At 42.9% G+C, this 21016-nt stretch overlaps 1 protein-coding gene across 2 annotated transcripts in view; it reads right to left on the bottom strand.

The window, feature by feature from the left end:
* Positions 1-21016, bottom strand: part of col12a1a (collagen, type XII, alpha 1a) — a 55411-nt gene that overhangs the window by 8335 nt on the left and 26060 nt on the right. For both annotated transcript variants that reach the window (XM_084676020.1, XM_084676010.1), the window contains exons 27-54: positions 20589-20718; positions 20147-20286; positions 19785-19917; positions 19638-19658; positions 19359-19498; positions 18047-18176; positions 17638-17777; positions 17329-17458; positions 15393-15535; positions 13688-13817; positions 13451-13593; positions 13127-13256; positions 12427-12546; positions 12054-12200; positions 11747-11863; positions 11025-11177; positions 10687-10761; positions 10171-10310; positions 9850-9973; positions 9432-9575; positions 9109-9273; positions 8916-8954; positions 8663-8801; positions 7432-7574; positions 6802-6911; positions 1669-1827; positions 1277-1354; positions 175-261 (exon numbers count right to left, since the gene is read on the bottom strand). In XM_084676020.1, the coding sequence (XP_084532146.1) occupies positions 175-261; positions 1277-1354; positions 1669-1827; positions 6802-6911; positions 7432-7574; positions 8663-8801; positions 8916-8954; positions 9109-9273; positions 9432-9575; positions 9850-9973; positions 10171-10310; positions 10687-10761; positions 11025-11177; positions 11747-11863; positions 12054-12200; positions 12427-12546; positions 13127-13256; positions 13451-13593; positions 13688-13817; positions 15393-15535; positions 17329-17458; positions 17638-17777; positions 18047-18176; positions 19359-19498; positions 19638-19658; positions 19785-19917; positions 20147-20286; positions 20589-20718 (3450 nt within the window). The remainder of the gene's footprint in view (positions 1-174; positions 262-1276; positions 1355-1668; positions 1828-6801; positions 6912-7431; positions 7575-8662; positions 8802-8915; positions 8955-9108; positions 9274-9431; positions 9576-9849; positions 9974-10170; positions 10311-10686; positions 10762-11024; positions 11178-11746; positions 11864-12053; positions 12201-12426; positions 12547-13126; positions 13257-13450; positions 13594-13687; positions 13818-15392; positions 15536-17328; positions 17459-17637; positions 17778-18046; positions 18177-19358; positions 19499-19637; positions 19659-19784; positions 19918-20146; positions 20287-20588; positions 20719-21016) is intronic.

Here is a 21016-nt window from a genome sequence, read left to right as displayed (position 1 = left end):
ACAGGATTATCATGAGAAGCTCTTAGTTGCTGGGGAAAGACTTGCAAGTTGTTGGGGAAAGACTTGCAATCATGTTGGGGCAGACAGAGGTGGAGAGGGCAAAAGAAAGAGTGGGGGTGGAGTTGTCACTGAGCTGAGGGGAGATGGAAAAGGGATCATGTATAATGTACTTACCGTGGGTCCAGGGGGTCCCTGTGGGCCGATGCTGTCTTGTGCACATGTGCAGGAGTGAGGAAGGGCTGGACACTTGGCCTCGTCTCTCTGCAAAGGAGAAAAGAGAGTGAGGGACATAAAGAGAGCAGGTGTTAGAGAGAGCAAGACAAAAAACACAATTCTCCAAAATGTTTTTAGACCACAATTTCCATTTTTACACAAGACATCTCTTGATAATTGTGGGTATGTTTTGGAAGCTAACAAGGAAGTGAATAGAAAATGGTGGAAGAAAATGAGAGACATGATGTTGGCAACTGATCTTAATGTTGCTTTTAACACTCCTTGAAGAGGAGGGGACACACTGGAAAAACTGCTAGATCCATTATGACATGGGGGTACATATACTTCATGGCAACCAAGAACCCAGATATTTTTGTGGAAATCAGTAAATGACAACCCAAGCTACACAACCTAGTTTTTGTTGGCGTGGTAAATGAATACCAAGCACATTGGATGTTGAGAGTGAGCATGTGTAAGTCTCCACAGTACATTCAATTAATTGCACATAATGTGTCCATGTCCAAACATATAGAAGAACATGATGATTTATCTCCCTGCAGCATGATCAAAGGGGAGCACTTATTTTGGAAACTGTAATTGAGATATTAGACTAGTTATACTAATATGTAATATTATATTCATTTTTGCCAGGGCAATCATTTAATTTCTATAAACAGGCACTTTCTCAACAGGGCCTCAGACATGACTGCCATAAATACAGTTTGAGTGTTTTAAAAAAAATGATAAATGAAAAAGTAGAATATCCAGCACGAGAGCATGCAGAAATACAACAATGCTTCTGATACAGCTATACAATAACCTGGCATTGAATAAAATCTACATTGTGGTTTCCAGACAGTCTCTACTGAACAGTGATTTTCAAGCAAAATTGCTGTTTTTGGCCAAATGTCCAATCGCAGACGAAGAATGGTTTAGCATCAGGAAAAAGCACAATAACTCGTCACAATTTAGCATCACAAGTACCAGATAAAATCTCAAGTAAACACTTGGTTTCTCAGATATAGCTGTTTCAAAGGATCTGCATAAGAACAGCGCTTCTTACCGTTGCAGGCAGGTCGCAGCATTTGTCTCTGCTGGTCCAACTCAAGCTGCAGACAATATCGAACATCTGGAGCTGAAACTACACAACAGAGGGAATGGAGTCGGACATAGATGTCTGTTACACATGGCTTCCATTCAGGCCTGGGAGGCACACATTACTCCGCAAACAGGCTAGCACCCACAGAGAGATGAAGCACATAGCAAATAGGCATTCTTTCTTTCACTCCCTCCTTCTTTCACTCCCTTCTAGAAGTGGTTTATACGCAACTTAATTCGGCATGAAGGTTTGAGACAGCATGAAAAAACGGTTTGCTTGGTACAAACATCTTTAACAAATCACTTTACGATTTAGCAACACACACCAAGTTGTGCTCATGTTGTTTTTTTACTTACGGTTGCTGACTCCCTCTTGGAACCCCCTGACTTGGACATTTTTCCCAACACTTCGTAGCCATCCACTGAGATGTTGTTTGCCTCCTTGATGGGTTTCTCAGCTACCTCTTGGCAGTCGACATTCAGCTTGACTCTCTCAGGGGATATGCTGATGTGCAGCTGGATGGAGAGAGAGTATTATTCAACCGAACACTGTTATCTGCCCCACAACCTAACAACGCTTGGATATCAAGGCTTGGCAAAAAGTACTTAAAGAGTTCAATGTCTTTGACAAGTATTTTGAAATTGGGAGAGAAGCCTTGTCTACTGCTATAAGGACAAACTTGAAATCGTCCTTTGATTGAAAGCTGAGGAACCCGGGAACTGCATAGTAAGGGAAACAACTGCATAGTTAGGGAAACAACGACCCTGTTGAACCCATGAAGAAAGAACCTCTTGACATCACCAAACTGATATTTATAAAGATGCTGATACTTAGTTTCACTTTAATAACCCTATTAGGGTGAATGCAATTGCCAGGCTCTGTGGCATTGTGATAATTACACATTACACCACGTCAGACCATTTTGGTGGTTGGTCCTTTGAATGGAACTATACGTCAGAAGTTTTTCCGGATGAACTGAAAAAAATCCCAACAACTAATGCTCAACATTTCCATGTATCAGCAAAAGGCAGCATGTACAACAACATACACTGACTAAGTAAGAACATGTCAGTTTTTGAGATTTCCTGTCTGTGAAGGGAATTCTATCATTTGTGGTACACCATCAAAAGTGCTATGACTTTCCATACTTTTCTGCACAGTTGGAAATTTCTGACAAGCAGTCTGACAAGCTTTAGAGCTGACTAGCTAACATGACTCTCCAAAGAGCCAACCACGGACTAGGACATAGCTCTTAGCAACCTATCACAAAATCAGTTGACTTTCTTGGCAACAGAAAATATCTGGTTGACCACAGGGGGAGGTCTAATGCCTCAGGGATTCTGGCCTGGACATAGATTTCTTACTGCACTTGAGGTCTTACCAAAATAACTTAGATTTTGCAAGTACAACTTAAAATAACATTCACTGTATTACCTCACTGACCAATATGTTCACTGACTAAAAAAAGATATTCTGAAAACTAATGTAGCTGGAGTTCCACCAATATACTTTCATCATTTTAAGGTCACTTTGCAGCATCCATTGTAGTTATGTTGTTAAATATTTAAATGTACACGTGTTTCAAATATGAAAACGCATGAACATAAAACATATTTTGAACTATAGTGCATAATAGAATTTCCCACCGAGTTTTAAGTACAGTTCCACACATGATGAAATCAATGAAAATCCAAGAGTCAAGGGAGGTCTTGACTTACACGATGACTGGCCAAGTCAAAAGGACCCTAAAATACATGTCCCTTAGACCTTCTCTCTGGTTATTGGCACTTTCTAGCTTTGAGTTCTCAATGCCAAAATAACCTCTCTTCTCACACACACACACACACACACACACACAATGGTACCGGTAAAGGCAAATGCGACTGCGGTTTGAGTAATATTGATTGAAATTAAACGAGACTACTGTATATATTTCACCTTCTTCTCAGATCTATGCAAGATTGCATAGATCACCTCATCTGTGATTTATGCAAGATTATACAGGCTAATCTTGGCCATATATCTTAAAACTCAACCAAATCCAATTGCATAAAGTTATATGCAGTAAGATAAAGCTCCAATTATAATGTTGCCAAAAACAAATAACATTTCCCCCGTGTGATCCAGATTGCTGGCTCCCATGTCCAATCTGGGATGAAAATGCAATATTCTGACCCTGGCTTCTGACAAAAGAGTGGGCGTACTGTTTTCCTAAGTCTGGTTCGTCACCAATTCATTTCTGTGGGACTTCCTGTATTGCTGGAATGGTTGCATGGGTCATTAAACCTGGTTGGCCGTGTCAATGTAGAGGGGTTTAACAGAGGGCTTCAGAAGGAATACTCTGTCATAAACAGCGTACAAAGACAGAGTAAACGCTTGTGGCAAAGCATCAAATAGGACTAGATTGATCGAGAACCAGGATTATTTCCTCACTTGAGTTTCATGTGACTATTCTCCTCTGCTCTGTTCATTTCCAACGACTCTATGTGCACTGGCACTCACTACCCATCTAATCGTCTCAGTACCGCTAAGGTGCCTGCAACATAGGACGACAACAACAGCACAAAAACACTAATTTCTATATGATGACCACTAAACACAAAAGCCACCATGGCATATACAACCTTTATGAGTGGAGGAAACATGATCTCCCCTCTCTGTATAGTGAAACGCGTCTTTCTCCATACCAGTAAGGAAAGTCCACCCCAACCCCTCTACCCCTTAACTGAAGTGCTTTTCTTAAGACCCCCACACCTGGTGTGAGGATATCCCTGGTGGGTAAGAAAGGGTTAGCGTCTGCTAAAGCCATCACTGAGAGGTTTCCCACATGCTCCCAGTCACAGCAAGTCATCTCGACCTGGCTAACCTGTATTATTCTATGTCCACTGGCCCAGGGAGAAAGGTAAGCTTAAATCCGTCTGCACTTTCTAACATGCGCTCTGCTATTAAAGTATATGAAGTGCACCCTACATATTTTACAACACTTGGCAAATGGAATCACTGTAGTTCAAATGAAAGCACAGGTCAGACTATGGGGGTGGTTGTTTTTTTTTGTACTTTCTCAAGGAGACGTCCAATCCTAGAATTGCCTTTTCACTGTGATAGTAAAGTAAAGAGATACAAGCATCAGGTATATGCTTAGGTAGATATATGTTAGTATATGACTAATTCTATTTGTCTGTCACAGACTAGTACACTTGATGTGTCTTTGAAGGAGTAGATACAGATATATGGACTGAGATGAAGTAACCCAATACCTTAAGGTAAACCTTTGAGTGTTTTCTGAGTGACAAATGGTTTTTGAGTCGTTAAGTTCAGCTGTCATTTGGGAATTCACTGGTGATTGGTGCCTCCCAATTGGTCAAAAAGGTTATTTTGCAAGCATTTAGAGGTCATTCAGCAGCAAGCAGGACCAAACCATTAAATACACACACAGAAACAACTAACCACATCAGTGGGTAGCCACAGTCCAAACCAGCAAAAAGACAAGTTGGTAGACCACTGCAGCACCATGTCCATAAGTAGAGAGTACTGAACCACAAACTACTTTCCAAGTGCATATCCAGAGACCAGGCACTGAAACAGACACCAAGGCAGCAAACACACACACACACCCACACATATAAACAGGCTGGCACCAAATCACAATACCCTGATGATGTAATTGGCAAGTCCAGGGTTCCATTGCCTCCAGCAGACCTCAATTAGTTGTCTCGCTGCTTCAAAGCTGTATTGAAAAGGCTTTAGCTATGGCTTTGATCTGATGGCTAGCATATTTCTCAAAAGATGGAGAAGGACACACTTCTCTTTGTATTTGGGGGGTGGAAGACTTTAGATCTCACATCCAGCTCCACCAGGGGAGGTATTTCAAATAGTATCTCTGTAAAAAGGAACACGCTGATCTTAGAGCTGAATGCGAGGCAGATTTTTACTATTCCGAAAATAATTGAACACATATGTGACGCATCGTGGTACATTGGAAACAGTCATCCTTCCCTTTGCGATGCATCAAGTATCTAGCAGTACAGAAATACACTGTCATTTATTGTTGAAACCATATTACCTACAGTTATGGTTTATGTTTGTAGTTGGGTTGAAGATATTTGATTTCCCTTTCAAATACTACCCCTGCTGTTCCACAGGGAGACTACAAAGTAGTATACTCATACTCATCTACTATCACATATATTGCAGCTGTAATACTTGGCACATATTGTACCATAACTCAATCTTTCTAGAAGAACAATAGCTTTTCAAACAAAACCAGAGGAATTCAACAGTTTTGGAATACAATCTTTGACTGTGATGGATGAACCAACTTCTTATCTAATAGCTCTATCCACTGTAGAGGCCATCAAAGCAATCTTAGTTGGAAAATCTAAGGGGGAGTGGACCACCTGGGACTGCCTGTTGAGAGACAATTATGTTTGGAGAAAATATGTCCACAAGGATATTTTCTAATTCCCACTGGACTGGGGGTGGATATCTACACTGTCCCCACAGATATTTGGATTGTACCACAATTTCGAGGATTGTACCACAACTTCGAGGAATGTATCACAATTTCGAGGAATGTATCACAATTTCAAAACCCCTCTGGCCAGGAAGGTAATATCCTGCTTATTGACAATAAATGTGTATTCTACAAGTAAACTTATCAATAGATCAACCACATACTAGACACAGCAACAATCCAGGTTCTCATTTTTCAAAGAGAAACATAGATTTAAACAAATTAGATTTAATTGCATGAGGAAAACCAAAATCAACACCAATCCAATCAAGTCCCATTCTAACACTGACAATCTGGGGGTCCTATTTGACCACTGCCAGGACAAGAGCAACTCAACCACATCAAACCTCCAATTGCTAACTGTAACAATTTGCACACTGGGCTAAGTTACCAAGGTCACCAGTTCCTCCTCCAAACTCAGTTGGGGATATTTATAGTCTATTGAAACATTTATCAAAATAACTGCCTCTGGCCTAAGAAAACAAATCTAAACGGCAAATCATAAAAAGCCCTGAAGAGCCAGTACAGCCTTGGCTCAGAAGGCACCCGGCTGTACTGTAAGATAGAACGCGTTCAAGATTGTGAGAGCTGACAGAAGCAGACGTCATTTAACTAGCATGGGATGTCCAAAAACCATCACCAAAAGTGAATGGGATGTATAAATAATCCATGAAAAATATCAGCTGCTAACAGACCTGAGCAAAAATTATTTCTCTCTCAACAAGCAAAACTCAATGATATATGGTGACAATAACAAAATATTCAACAGGGTTACCACAAAAAAACACATCCTCCACACAGAAATAATATACAGTTGCATATAATGACAGCAAGCAATCAAAATAATCAATCATTATGCCTAATTTGTATTAAACAAATTTAATACGCAAATATCTGCTAGCCCCTTTGCCAGGCCTTGATCATGGTTTCATGTGGTACTTCAAACTGTTCTTATTTGACTTGATGTGGTGTTTACCTTGTGGAAACTCCCATGGAAAACTTTCTTCACTTGGTCTTCATTAAATGTAGCTCTCTGTTGCTCCCCTCGGGTATCCTTGTTGTAGAAGGTGATTGTCTTGCTGGAAGCTACAAAGACGCAAGAGTGTCTTTCGATTGTTATGGGGATGATTATCATTTACTGCATTATTAATAAAGGAAATAGGGCACACTTGGCAAAGGTGAGAAAGGGAAGAGAGGGGGCAGAGAAAGATGGGTGAAGAGAGCAAGGATGGAGAGAGATAAATTGAGAAGACACTACAGGGAGTGGAAAATACCTCAGAAGTGAGTGAAAATTTAATTTTAAAAACCAGAGTGAACATGTGTTATAGACAACACTACCGTATTCTTTAGCTTATAACTAGCATGAAAAATCTGGACTTTCATAGCAAAAATGTTAAGAGTTGAACATGGAGAAAGCACCATAGAGTGGCTTGCAGATCATTATGGTAGTCTACCTTTCTAAACACCTATATTAGGCAAATAAAGCAGAAGGGGGAAGTGAGGAGTTCTACAAAAGGACAGGAGGCAATGGGAGAGCACAGCTGTTAGGCAGCCACACCTACTTCATCCCACTCCATCTGAGGGACAAAGCAAGATGGGTACTCACGGTTGACGGTGAGCCCAACCTCCGGGTTGTTGTTGCCGTCAGCGATCTGCCAGATATCAAAGGGCTCGTTGGGGGAGTCAGGGAGCAAGCGGAAGAGAACGATGATGGTATAGGATGGAGGAAGACCATCGGGGTGGATTTCCCTAGTAGGGGTTCAAACACATCAATCACTTACCCGAACTCTGAAGACACAAAGGAGGGTGTGTAAGGCAAGATCAAGATGGTCAACTTCCCCTCGGTTTTGAGAGGGAGAGATACTCTTAGATCTAGACTTCGTTCTGATGTCCCAACAGTCTATCGTGTAGGTTTTTGGAGAGTACAATAGATAATCTTTGAGGAACTATGAGGTCAATGTAGAGTTTGGGATAATAAGGACAATCACGATCCACAAAGCGATCAGCCAGGCTACAACACAAGATCTTTTGTCATTGCAGGGATAGAGGAACCAGTGCTACAAAGAGACAATGACTATGCTTGTGACTAGCTATAAACCGCACCGTAAACCCCTAACAAAGACCTAGAATATCCACTGTCACGTAGGCCACAAAACCCTGAAAATGGTTACCAGTTCTACAGAGTCCTCGAATAAATTACCCTCATATTGAAAGAATTTTCTGTTCCTCTCTACTGCTGCCTCCAAGTGTTTCCATTTGTGCACATTAGAGTACCCTCGCAGACACACGCAAAACGCAAAATACAAATCGTTATGGACAATTAGCAAAGCATGCATGCGCCTAACTAAGAAAGAACAGACTCAATCTGTGAGAGTTTCAGCAATTGCCTAAAGACATTTTAATGGCCTTTCACAAAGAGGTTTAGTTCCTGACCTCTGACTGCTTTGCTAGTTCCCACTATGATATAATGTGGGAGAGGGCCCTGCCCAGGGAGCTGTATACTTTGAACCAAATCATTTTACTCTACTAACACCTCGTAATCTGCAAGCTGCAAAAACAAACAGGGATGGCTTGCTGTTTTGAGTGCTGGGCAGTGGGGGTGACTTAAGGCTGCAGAGAACAATCTGAATAATTGAACTCGGCTGAGCAGTATTAGGGTACACAGGAGACAGGGAGGGTGCTGGACATGCATTTCAGATGTGTGGGCGGATGCACGCAAAAGAGCATGTTTCCATACATACACACACACACACACACACACAAGCATGACCTATTCATACTAAATTGCACAGATACAGTCAGGCAGGCAAACACCCACACAAACAAACCCAACTTACTTGGTGGGTTGGGAGATGAAGGAGTCTTTGTGAAGCCTATAGGCGATGTAGCTGTTGAAGGAACCTGGTTCCATAGACACACCGTTCATACCAGCAAAGGTCCTGTCTGTGATGTTGAAGGCCTCCAGCATTCTGAAGCCTGATGAGAGAAAAATAATAATCATTCAAAACAGATCTTAGAGAAGGCACAATAAATATACTATAAATATATAAACATTTCCTGACTCTAGATATTGGTAAGGCATATACTTACCAGGTGAGGTAAAGCCATTGATGTAAATCAAAGGACAAGCTGAGGAGAGATGGGAATCATTCAGTCAGTAAAAGGAGAGAGATTTAGGTGTATTGATAATATGATTGCACTCTGATTGCCATTCCCTATTCCTATCTCTGTCTCAATTATAATCCTTATCTAAATCACAATGCAATTCCAATCTCAATCCTACTGGAGGTGGCGGTTTCGCAGATAAAGGTGATGAGGTTGTCCTGGATCTTGGCGAAGGCGTCAAAGTCATCCACCACAAAGACATGTCTGTCACTGGGTTTGCTGCCGATGTTCCTCAGCTCGCTCTGGTCCACATCTGCCACGCCCACGACAAACACACTGTAGCCTGGGGCAAGATGGGAGAATACGATGAATGTTAGGGTACTGTGACTCATGGTTTAGTCAGGGAAGGGCAATAAGGGAAACATAATTTGGAAGTGAACCTCCAATCACTTCAAGTTAGAGACATACAAACACACCCAGTCTCACTGTAAACATCCTTACCAGCGTGTTGCAGTGAAGAGGCACTCTTTTTGACCTCGTCCTGAGAGCGTCCGTCAGTGACCACCACCAACACCTTGGGAACGCTTCTCCTCATGCCGTTGTCCGAGGTGAACACTTTCTCACCCACGTGTTTCAGAGCAGCGCCTGAACAAATAAGAATGAAGAGAAGGCATCGATCAGCTGAGACAACTGTAAGACATTTGAATCTGATTGTAAGAAGCTGGATTAATCACATAGGATGTGATCTTCCTTCTATCTTTAAACAGAGCTGTTTCCAGTTTACAATTGAGATGTAATTCAAATCCCAGATGGTTATTAATATCATCCCTGTAACAGCAGTCTCAACCTGCTCATCAACTTCAGGTGTAAATGGTCCTCTGGCTGATCTTACAAATGAACATTGGGGGGAGGTCTGTACCTGTCTTGGTGTTGCCTCCCTTGTAACGGACCATCTGCAGAGCAGACAGGACCATGCCCTTATCGTGGTACGTGTTCAGCTTGAACTCTGTCTTGGCATCATCGCTAAACTGCACAAAGGACACCTGTACCCAGATAAAAGAGAAATATGAGAGAGATATATGTAGAAAAAAGTCCATCAATCAGAAAATATAATTAAAATGCTGGTGAAAGAAAACTCTATTTTTACTATATTTTTTTCAACTAGGAAAAATTACAAACAGTAATAAATGCACAAGTATATCTACAAGTTTCTCATAACATGCCCCCCAGAGCTACAAACCTGCATGCCGTTAGGGTTGATGATGTCGAAGGCTCCAATCATGTCAAAGACAAACTGGATCACCTTACTGAAGCTCTCATCTCCGATACTCCACGAGCCGTCAATGAGGAAGACCAGATCAGCCTTGGCACCTTTGCACACTGTGAGATATGCAACAAAACGTCGACAGTGGAACACCAGGTCAGTGCTCTTTCTATTGTAAGACTTCTAGTACAGACACACTCACTTTGCACCTTCCTTAATGGGCCACTAAACCACTATTAGGGGCACAACCATAGCAATAGAGTTATTCTACAGAATATACATTGAATTTAAGGGTACAGTTTTATGGTACATGTATTAAGGTACAATTGACAAATTTATGACATGCAACATTTCCCAATTTTACTGACAGTTTCATCACTAGCATGTTCACATTTCGTCCATCTTTATTTAGTCTGAATGGACAGCACCTCAAGCATGATGCTGATCTGGTTGTTGCCAAAAGCATGCTAATGACCTCAGCCTCCTGCTTACCGTCCAGTGCAGCCGGGATGGGGGGGGGTGGAGGTATGGTTGGGGGCATAGTCGGGGCCACGGTGGGTTTAACCACTGCAAAAGAAAAAAAACATACCAACACACCCAGTCAATTTTTCCAATATTAGCACTTTCAGTGACCATGTAGCGTAGATGTTTCTCTAGCGCATCACACCTGTGTGTCAGCAACCATACTAAAGCACCACGCTAGTTAACACACACCAGTTCAAATTCAATCAATCTGAGTACAGACATACGGCCATGATCTGTTTTTTAACTTTATTTAGCAGACCCATTTACTAGTCCAAAGTGAAGTATCATGAGGAGAGATCTCTTACATGTCCTTTCCTTGACACTGACCCCTGGTCCCTCCAGGTTGGGGGTCTGTGTGTAGACGGTGGCATTGTACAGTGCATCGGGAGTAAGGCCATCGAAGCAATACTGGCTTTCAGATCCAGTAACGGTGATCTCCTGCGCTCCACTGTTATATGCTGGGGTACAGAGAGAAGAAGAGGGGGCATAAACAATAGTAGAAGAGATGAACTCAAACTTATGATCTATTCAGCTCATACTTCAATGACAAACGTTTGGTTAGTGATGCTAGCAAGTTGGATATATGAGCTGTTTTGGTCTCAATTACTATGAGACATACAGTAGCCATGGGCCTTGACAGTATGTTATTCAACAATTTTTTTCAGAAACAAAGAATTTGCACAATGGGACTAAATGTACTGCTACAATCTGGACTAGCACACACTAAACTTTCTTCTAAGATTTACCAATCCCAGTGTTCCTTTTCTTTTCCTCCTATTTCTAACAGTTCTCAGCCCTCAGGGAGCTAGCTAATCCAGAACAGATGGATAAGTGGGCATGGAGCGATCGAATGATATACAGATTTATTTTTAGGCGCTTCAGACAATAACGCTTTTGTGATGGCATGCTAAATTACTCTCGACACTCATTTGACATCATCAGAGAGAGCTGTGACCTACCAGCAGCAAGAACTGGTCAAGACCAAGCTTCTGTGTGATGCTGTGGGTATTGTGGGTATTGTACTCACAGACAAAAGGGTTGACTTTAAGCCTGTAGGAGGTGGCTGCTCTGTGGGGGGTCCACCTGATGCAGAAGCTGTCGTATCCAATGTTGTAGGTCTCCAGGTTATCCACATTCAGGTACACTGCACGGGACAAGAAGAACCTGTCAATGCCTCATTTGCTCTCATCTTAACTCCCTTTGGGATCATATTCAAACTCTCTAAGGGACTGGTTGCAGCAGTAAACTGGTCATCATGCTAATATACTAACAAAACAATCAGACAACAATTGTATTCATCTTCAACAAATGTGATATAAACCAGTAGGGCATACATGTGGTTCCTTTTCCTTGCAGAGCCCCACTGAGGCCAGCGTCATACTGGGCAAACACCTTCAGGTCGTAAGTGGTTCCAGGCTGCAGGTTGTGCAGGTGGTGTGTAGTCACGTCCCCGACAAATACCTCCATGGACTGATCCGTACCTGGAGTGTCAATGACGCACAGTCAACACCAGGCAAAGAGGCCGAGCCAGTATTGTTGTATACAATAGCTACATAAATAAATAACTAATTTACTATTGGAAAGTTTAAAAATGTGGTTCTCATTTTAGCTTTGATTGTTGACCCTATAGAGTCAAAAAGGGAAAATGAAAATCAAGACACCTAAGACTAAGACACCGGGATTGTCTAACCTCCCACTGTGTGTTACCTTCAGGCTGGTAGACTAGCTTGTATCCCAGGACTCTGGAGGGGGCCGCATCCCAGGACACCCTGAAGCGGGTGTACCACTCATCTGTCACACGGAGGTTTCTGGGCTCCAACAGACCCACTGTTGACCATCACATCGAGACAGTCAGAACAGTCAATTTTGTCTGGGTTAGTTAGGGTTTGTCTGGGTTACATCAGTTACAATAGAAATGAGGCATTCTGAACCCCCCCAGCTAACACAAAAACATGATACTATTTGACAGTAGCTGAGGGGTAGGTACTGTAATATATTGTTTTGGACTGGCTAAAGCATGGCCATGTGAAGGACCACTGCTTGATTTCAAGTGAACAAGGAAGCAGCTTCAATTTCCTTTTGTTTATTGAAATTAAACAAAATGATGTGTTTGAGGAAATGAGAGGAGGCCAAATTTGAGGCTAGATCCCCACTGGAAACCAGCCATTTTGCAATTCTCTGGCATACACAATAGGCTGTCCTGGCTGAATATTTGAGGCCCAGAAAGAAAGTTACTATTATTATGATCTACGATATTGATCAGTCTTTTAATATGTAAAAACGTACAACTACTGTGTGCCATACTACTATTAGTGTATGTGAGTGTGTGAAATATAATATGTGTGTGTCTGTGCTTGTTTGTGGTGGTTGTGGGTGGTTGTGTGTGTGCATGCATGTGTGTGTGTACCGGTGCGTCCATCTCCTGCAAGGTCTCCCCCAGGCCCATCAGGGTAGACAGCCATCACTTTGATGTTGTAGGGAGTGTCTGGAGTAAGGTTCTGCAAGATCACAGTGTTTCTGTTGCCAGGCACCATTGTCTGCAGGACACATAAGGAAAGTACAACATTAATGACTGCAAAATCCACAGGATGTTTAGCGAATATACGTATATATATATATATTTTTTTGTTACAAGGTCCTACTGGCACAATCATTGGCTCATCGTTTCAGTGCTAGAAGGAAAAGTATGACTGTGTGTGTGTTGGGAGGGAGGGGAGGGGGGGCTACTTACATGCTCCTCAATGGGGTCCCCGGTGGTGGGGGCGTAGGAGATGCGGTACTGCTGTACAGGACCCTCCGCATGCTCCCAGGCCACCGTCAGAGTGCTGGTGGTGGGGTCATACACCCTCAGGTTCCTGGGCCCACTGCGGGGAACTAGGGATTGGTAACAGTTTATAACTCTGCAGTTAGTCTCCTACATATATGCCGAAATGTGACTCAAGCCGTTTGTACTGTGGGTGTGTCTTACGTGTTGTGCCCTGGTCGCTGATTGAAGGACCCTCGCCGTCGGCATAGATGGCCACCACCTCAACGTTGTAAGGGGTGTCAGGGACCAGCTGCTGCAGCAGGGTTGTGGTGGACGGTGCCTGGACCAGGACCTATGGAGACAAACACGCACACACATGCAAACACAAGCACACACAGTTAAAACTGAGTGTCGCTGGCGGAAAGAACATGTGTGTCGTCATCACAAACAAAGGTACAGGCACGCGCACACACACACAGCTGTTTGTGTCGAACACCTCGAACAACTCTGCCTTACTCAGAAACGATTTGAGTTGTAGTTGTCAGCACTGAGAGAAAGACAAGTATTTCTTTGATCTGGAGGGGCCCCTCTGGAGAGAGTGTATAATAACACAGGCTAATGTGATGACAGGTGCTTACAGAAACCCGCCTCTTCCAGCCTCACATTCATCTTCATAGGCGGCCACCTGCTGTGTTTGCGTGTGTGCATGAGAGAAAGGAGACAGAGAGAAAAAGAGGGAGAGAGAGGGGGAGGAAAGGGAGAGAGCGAGAGAGAGAGCGAGAGAGAGAGAGACAGAGAGAGAGAGAGAGAGAGAGAGAGAGAGAGAGAGAGAGAGAGAGAGAGAGAGAGAGAGAGAGAGAGAGAGAGAGAGAGAGAGAGAGAGAGAGAGAGAAAGAGAGAGCCAAGGATGAAACGTTCAGATATCTGTGTGACAAAACAAAAATGCCTTCATCCTCTACCTGCTGCGTCCGTGTGCCACATATCCATACACACCCTTCCCGTGCTTTACCTCCACCACCTCAAAGCACTGTTACCCTCTTGTGTGCTTTCTCTTCACATTGTTGACAGCAACTTTATTTAATAGTTGAGATATGTTTGCCCGGGAAGTTAAGTTTCAGTGTAAGCAGCATTGTTTTCCTGAACAAAAACAATTATTACAAGCTGTCCACTAAAGCCGGTAGAATGAGAACCAAATTCCCTCATGTATAATTTGATGGAGCTGTGTGACACTGGCCATATTGCTCCTGACGTGATGAGTTGGCTCTGGCGCTGGAAAAGCATGGCTCGAAGTCTGACATGCTACTATTCCCAAAGAAATAAAACCAAGAGCAGGAAGGAGAATATAAAATAATACCTCTCTTTCTATCAATAAAACAACACTCCATCACTCTTCAAAGTACTAGCAGTGTCTGTAGTTTCACAAAGGAAGTGTTCTTGTTGTGTCAATGTTTCTGGCAGATGTGGAATGTTTGTGTGACATTGAGTAATGCTTTACAAGTTGTTTGTGGGGATAAGGAGATTCGTACTGCACCCTTTCACTGAAGAGATGTGGCCACATTGGACCAATATATATAGAGAGAAGGGGTCAAATGGATTTCCATTTTAATCAACCTACAGTAGAAATTTAAAATAAGTTGTGAAAAGAGTAGTTTCAAACCAAAACTGCCTAGGGAGACCGTTAATGTGGAGATCAAGCTTAACGTTCCTCAACGTTTCCACTCTAAAAGTCAAGTGAGGGGTTGTCCCCGAAGGTTTTTCTGAAATCCTTTAAGGTTAGTGAACTGTTGCTCGGGGGGCCACCCACATGCACCACCCCTCCTAACCTTTGAACCTTGACATGCACTTTGACATTAGGAGTGGTTCATTTGAGGTTTAAGGTTTATCTAAGGGTGGTTTGTGTGTGTGTATTTGTGTGTGCGTGTCTCACCGACTCCTGGGGTCTGGTGCTGGTCAGGGGGGCATAGGATACCCGGTACTGCAGGACTGGGCCTGACGCCGCCTCCCAACGCACATTCAGGGTGTTGGTGCTGGGGTTAAACACCTGGATGTTCTTGACAGCACTACGCTCCACTGTGAAGAGAGACAGACAGACAGAGTGTGTGAGAGAGAAAGAGAGAGAGAGAGAGAGAGAGAGAGAGAGAGAGAGAGAGAGAGAGAGAGAGAGAGAGAGAGAGAGGCAGAGACAAAGAACAAACAAAGAAAGGGTGAGATGGATATAGACGGAGAGAGAAAACCGACGAACAGCAAACAGAAGTAGAATAAATTGTGAATAAGACAAAACCAGCAGGTAAAAACACAATTAAGAGAGTGCTGTAAAAACTGTGTCTGCTGTGTGTTCTTGTCTAAATAACACACTGGGGAGCATTCTACCTGACTCTCTTTGTAATTTACACAACACATCACCGACAGTGCTGGCTGATTTATATTCTATGAGTTGACATATGAGTAGTACAGCTTTTGACCTTTAACACTGACTCCACACATGATATACTTAAAGACCTATACCTAGAAGGTAGAATGCTGAAGGCTTTCCATAAGACGAGACACATCTAAATAACCCTTGGAGAAAATTGCAGTAAAAATGAAAGTACATAGTTTGGCGTTTTTGTAGAACTCTGAACTGGTGCAAAAGACAAGTACTTGACATTAACATGCAAATATTGTATCAATGTGCTGCCTATGGACGTTTATAGGCTCATTTAGAGCATCCAAAAACAGTATATTCATAAATTGAATGAAACAAGTCAAGGTCAAAATGGAAATGTTGCAGTTTAATCATATTAACCCTATTTGTCGAATGAGATGTTAAATTCCAGGATTGAAAGTCATGTAAATCAGTCTGAAACCAGTCCTCAGAGATGTTACTGCTAAACCAAGAATGTAAGAGATTTATAAATCACCATTTGGATTTGTAACATTTACGAAAAACCAAGGCCACTCATGGGAGAAAACAGGCCATAACTAATGGAGATAGAATAGGGATTACCGTATTAGCAAAGTGACCTCATCCAGTGGTTGAAAGTCATAAAATAAAGAAATGATGGTTTTCTATTCATTTTTTTCCCCTTTTTTTCTATCTGTTCCTTGCAGCAGCAGATTTGTCATACTCCCTCCCCCACCCTCTCCCTTAACCGTCACAGAGTGCTATAAACAGACCTTGTTACGGTAAAACTTAGGGGAAACCGTTATAACTATGCCAGCCAAAAGGAATTCCTTCCTATGCTACTGTATCACACCCATGAAAAAGCTGACTCATGTTGGAGAAAGGTTGCATACTGGTTTGATCTGGGGTGCGAGGGCGGAATGGAAACGCGTCCTTTTAAATGCTGAATTTAAGCCAAAGATGACTTAACTAAATACAAAGACTAAGGGGCTTCATAGCGTTGGAAAAAGAGAAGTTGATAGGCACAGTGCATTGTAGTTGTAAATGAGAAGCAAGGGGAGTTACTGTAAATCATTGTGGTTTTGTTTCCAGATATTGAAACGGTTGACTGGTTTTATGAGGCAAATCAACATGTGAGACTGAGACATGACTTGGATGGGATGCAGGCGTTTTGGGTAAGCTGCAGTGTAGGCTAACAAACGAGGCCCAGGGGGCTTCTCTGTAGTGATATGAACAGATGCAAGCGCTCGCATAATGACCAAGCGAATATTCCCAGCTCATTAACAAACAAAAAAATTGTAAACATTAAGAAACCAAGAAGCCCAAATCTGTCATTGACGAGATTCAAATCTTGTATTTATTTGAAAGAGCCAGCTACTGTTTATGTATAGTTTAGATACTGACTTTCTACAGTGTGCCAGGTGCAGATTACCCCAGAATCCCTCTGCCACATAGAGCACAACTGTGTCCATGGACTTACATGTCTTGCCGTCCTCCGACATTCGACTGCCCTCTCCGGCAGCATACAGCGGGGCCACGCTCACTGTGTACAGGGTCCCAGACTGCAGCCTCTTCAGGACGGTGGCCGTGGTGCTGCCAGAGACCTCCACCTACACACACAACCAGACACCAAGTCAGGGCTCTGCTTTTCCCAAAGCGTTTTGGGGAGTTGTTTCCTTGTCCATTTTGAGGGATAGGTTGGTTATAGGTGAAATATTTTTTGGTACAAAGGGCTATACAAATGAAATTGAATTTGATAATTGGCTAAGCCAGATGAGATGCAACGTACCATCTCTTCCACTCCCCCAGCAGCAGGGACGTAGTAGATCTTGTACTTGCGCACTACGCCCTCGGCGGGCTCCCATTGGACGTTGAGAGTGCTGGTGGTGGGATCAGTGACCTGGAGGTTCCTGACTCCACCCAGAGGCTCTGGAGAACACAAGATGGAGGATGTTTGAGTCTGAAAACCAAACTGGACTGGCATAATATTAAAGACTTCATCACATCAAAAGATGGCTTTGTTTTTTGCATTGTCTCACTGTCTTATGTTCACAGTCCCCAGATTCAAACGTTTTGTGTTGTTTTCAAGACAGCGACACCAATCATCATAACATTGTTAAAGATAATACCTTTTGCAAAACCAAACTATTACGGACTCAAAAAGAAAGACTCTGAGAGAGGGAGAGAGGAAGACTCACTGGTCTTGCCGGTGCCTGAGATGTCCATGCTCTCCCCACTGGCATAGATGGCTGCCACGGTGATGGTGTAGGGCGTGTCTGGGATCAGCTTGGGCAGTAAGACAGTGTTCTTCTTCCCTCCAATCAGAGTCTGTTTTCAGGAGAGACGTATGACTATCGTCGGCCAAAGAGTAAAGTGAACCCAACCTGGATTCCTGTTGTGTAAGTGTGGATGTGTTTTGTCCTTTCTCACTCAAAGGCAATGATTTATTCAAATGTAAGGCCCATGTAATCTATTTTCTCAAATGTAAGGATTTTTACCATATATATAAAATGTGTACATTATATCCACAAAATCTTTGTATTTGTTTGCATGATGGGGATATGTTCAGAACCAGAACATGAACACAGGCACCAGAACAAGTTTCCTTGCAAACAAGTGGAACAGCTTGTGTATCTCGTTTCATACACAATGCTGAACTAAATAAGGCTGGATCCAATCCCTCCTCTTGTTGAAGGCCATGAAGGACTTGGCAGACACGTTCTCATTAGCTAACAACTTTCCAACATTGTCTCAATGATTTTGTGTGAAATTATCAAGACTTGTTTCCTTCCAAAGTTGGTTTCCTTTCAAACTTTTTATGAAATGGAAATTCTAAACTTGACAAATACCACACATTAACACATTCTGTGAGATAACCTTGAGTTGAATATGGCAGTGCAATTTGACATTACCCTGACCCAGATATGATGAGGGAAAAAAAATGAAACTGATTCCTTTCACTAGCCTTCTTATGTACGCCACATGATAGAAAAGCTACATGTTAACTGTCTAAACATCTGGGCCTTATGAAAAACATCTAGCTTTCTTGATACAGCAGCAGAAGGCTGGCCAGACAGTTCTGTGTAACCCTCTAAACACTGTCTACACTATACGACCCCCAAGATACCCAAGTCTCATTACATAAACACACCAGTTCACTGGAGTTCTACATTCCATCTGCAGCCGACTCCTCCAGACACACACACACACACTCTGGACAATGTTCCTCAACCCCACGGTTCTGCTAAAATGTATCATCAGCTAATAAACGATGTCATCTAAACTTTTTACAAGGGGGGGGGGGGGTGGAGGTCTCATTTAAGCAAGTACCTATACCCATCTCATAAACTAGGGAAAGCTAGTGTACGATGAAAAAGAAAAGGAAAAAAGACTCAAATTCACTAAGTGTTCTTAACACTTACATAATCTAACAGCTTGTTAAAGGGAGTTTACATGATTCTTAGCTTTACAGGTGTGTTGGGATGAACTGTGTGTGCGTTTCGGTCATACCGACTGGGTTCTGCCACCGGCGGTAGGGACGTAGGTTATCTTGTACTGCTGAACGCGCCCAGGTGCATGGTCCCATCTCACGTTGAGTGTTGTGGTGGTCTCGTTGAACACCAGGAGGTTGGTGGGGGCACCGGTGGGTGCTGGGGACAAACAAGATAACGACCACAAGCCCTTTAATTCACATGGTAAGTCAATACATAGCTCTTTTATCTACAAAGCTCTTTTATGTGCAGGTCACTTAACACAATCGGTTTCTTTGATTTCAACACATGTACTTACCAGGAGTGATGATCTTAGACACTAGAGGAAACGAAAGAGAAAAGGAAAAGCCATTTACTCAAAGTGATAGGCAGTTAAGTTCATAAAAAATACAGCAATTAAGATTTCTTGTACACAGTCTTCCTCTGTAAATAGGAAGTATCTTACATGTTTTCTGGCTCCCCAGCAGGTCCTCGCTTTCTGATTCGTCAGGGTAGATGGCAGTGACGGAAACATCGTACATAGTGTCAGGGTCGAGGCCCTCCAAAACATGGGAGATCTCTTCACTGCTCAGGATGGCCTGAAGGAGTGGAACCCCATGTTAGAGTGCTACATGTCCTCTTCAAATCCCAGTCAGCAACTTGATTTCTCTAACGCTGAATGCTTGACTACTAAGATGAGCTCTCATCAAATCTACAGTAGTAGTAAACCCAATGCCAATGGACCCTCTTCTCTCCTCTAAGCCCCCTCACACACTCATGGTTCATACTCCAGCCCTGTCAGCCCCTGAAACTGTCTCTCTCTCTTACGTATTGGAAGTTGGTGTCTCCCTTCTTGGTCCAGCCGATGCGGTAGAGCGCTACATCGGGAGCTCCGTGTTCCCAGTGGGCCCTAAAGCTGGTCTGGGTAACTTCGGAGAACCGCAAGTCCTTAGGAGCAGGCACAACGTCTGGGGAGAGATGTGGGGACGTGGGATGATTGTAAGTGTATTGCCATTCAGTGTTTGGAGAGAGAAAGACCTGGGAGAGGTGTAAGCAGGGTGTGGGGGGTATTTTTTTATCAAGGTTCAAGCTAAAACGTAGCTAGTTTTGGTTCAAGTCTCCCCCTCACACATTTTTGGGACATTCAAGTATTTAGCTTAAATGTTGGAGTGTGTTGCCAGTGGCCTAGTACATCAGAAGTGCATGCCCTGGAAATTTTATCAAGTGGAAGGTTCTACCATGGATGTTAGCATCTGCTAGCTTCTCTTACCCGTGATGGCGTCCCCCAGCATGGGGTTGCCAGGTCCCTCATCGTAGATGGGCGTGACAGCAAGACCATACTCTGTCTGGGAGATCAGGTTGTCCAGAACCCTGGTGGTCAGGTCTCCGGCCACCTCCAGCTGATGATATCCAAAAAACAGGAATACAACATACAGTTGTATGAATACTGCAAATGAGTTTCTGAGAAACATTCAGATGAACTATAATGGATGAAAGCTATGGGCAGAGTAATCTGCTCTCAGTGACTCAAGTTCCAAAGAATCTGAAACGTAAACTGAAGAAAGCTGTGGATATCTGATGACACAGCGTTCTTAACCAGGGTCATGTCGAAAACCTGGAAAGTTCAACGAGGTGAGTATAGATAAACAAATAAGTAAAAATAAACAAGAATGCCAACATAAGTAATTACAATGATTA

This window comes from Hypomesus nipponensis, chromosome 3 (genome assembly GCF_054491055.1).
Source record: "Hypomesus nipponensis isolate SF chromosome 3, ASM5449105v1, whole genome shotgun sequence".
NCBI lineage: Eukaryota > Metazoa > Chordata > Actinopteri > Osmeriformes > Osmeridae > Hypomesus > Hypomesus nipponensis.
The sequence above is the reverse complement of the archived record's forward strand: the minus strand, read 5'-3'. Positions and strand labels throughout refer to the sequence as shown.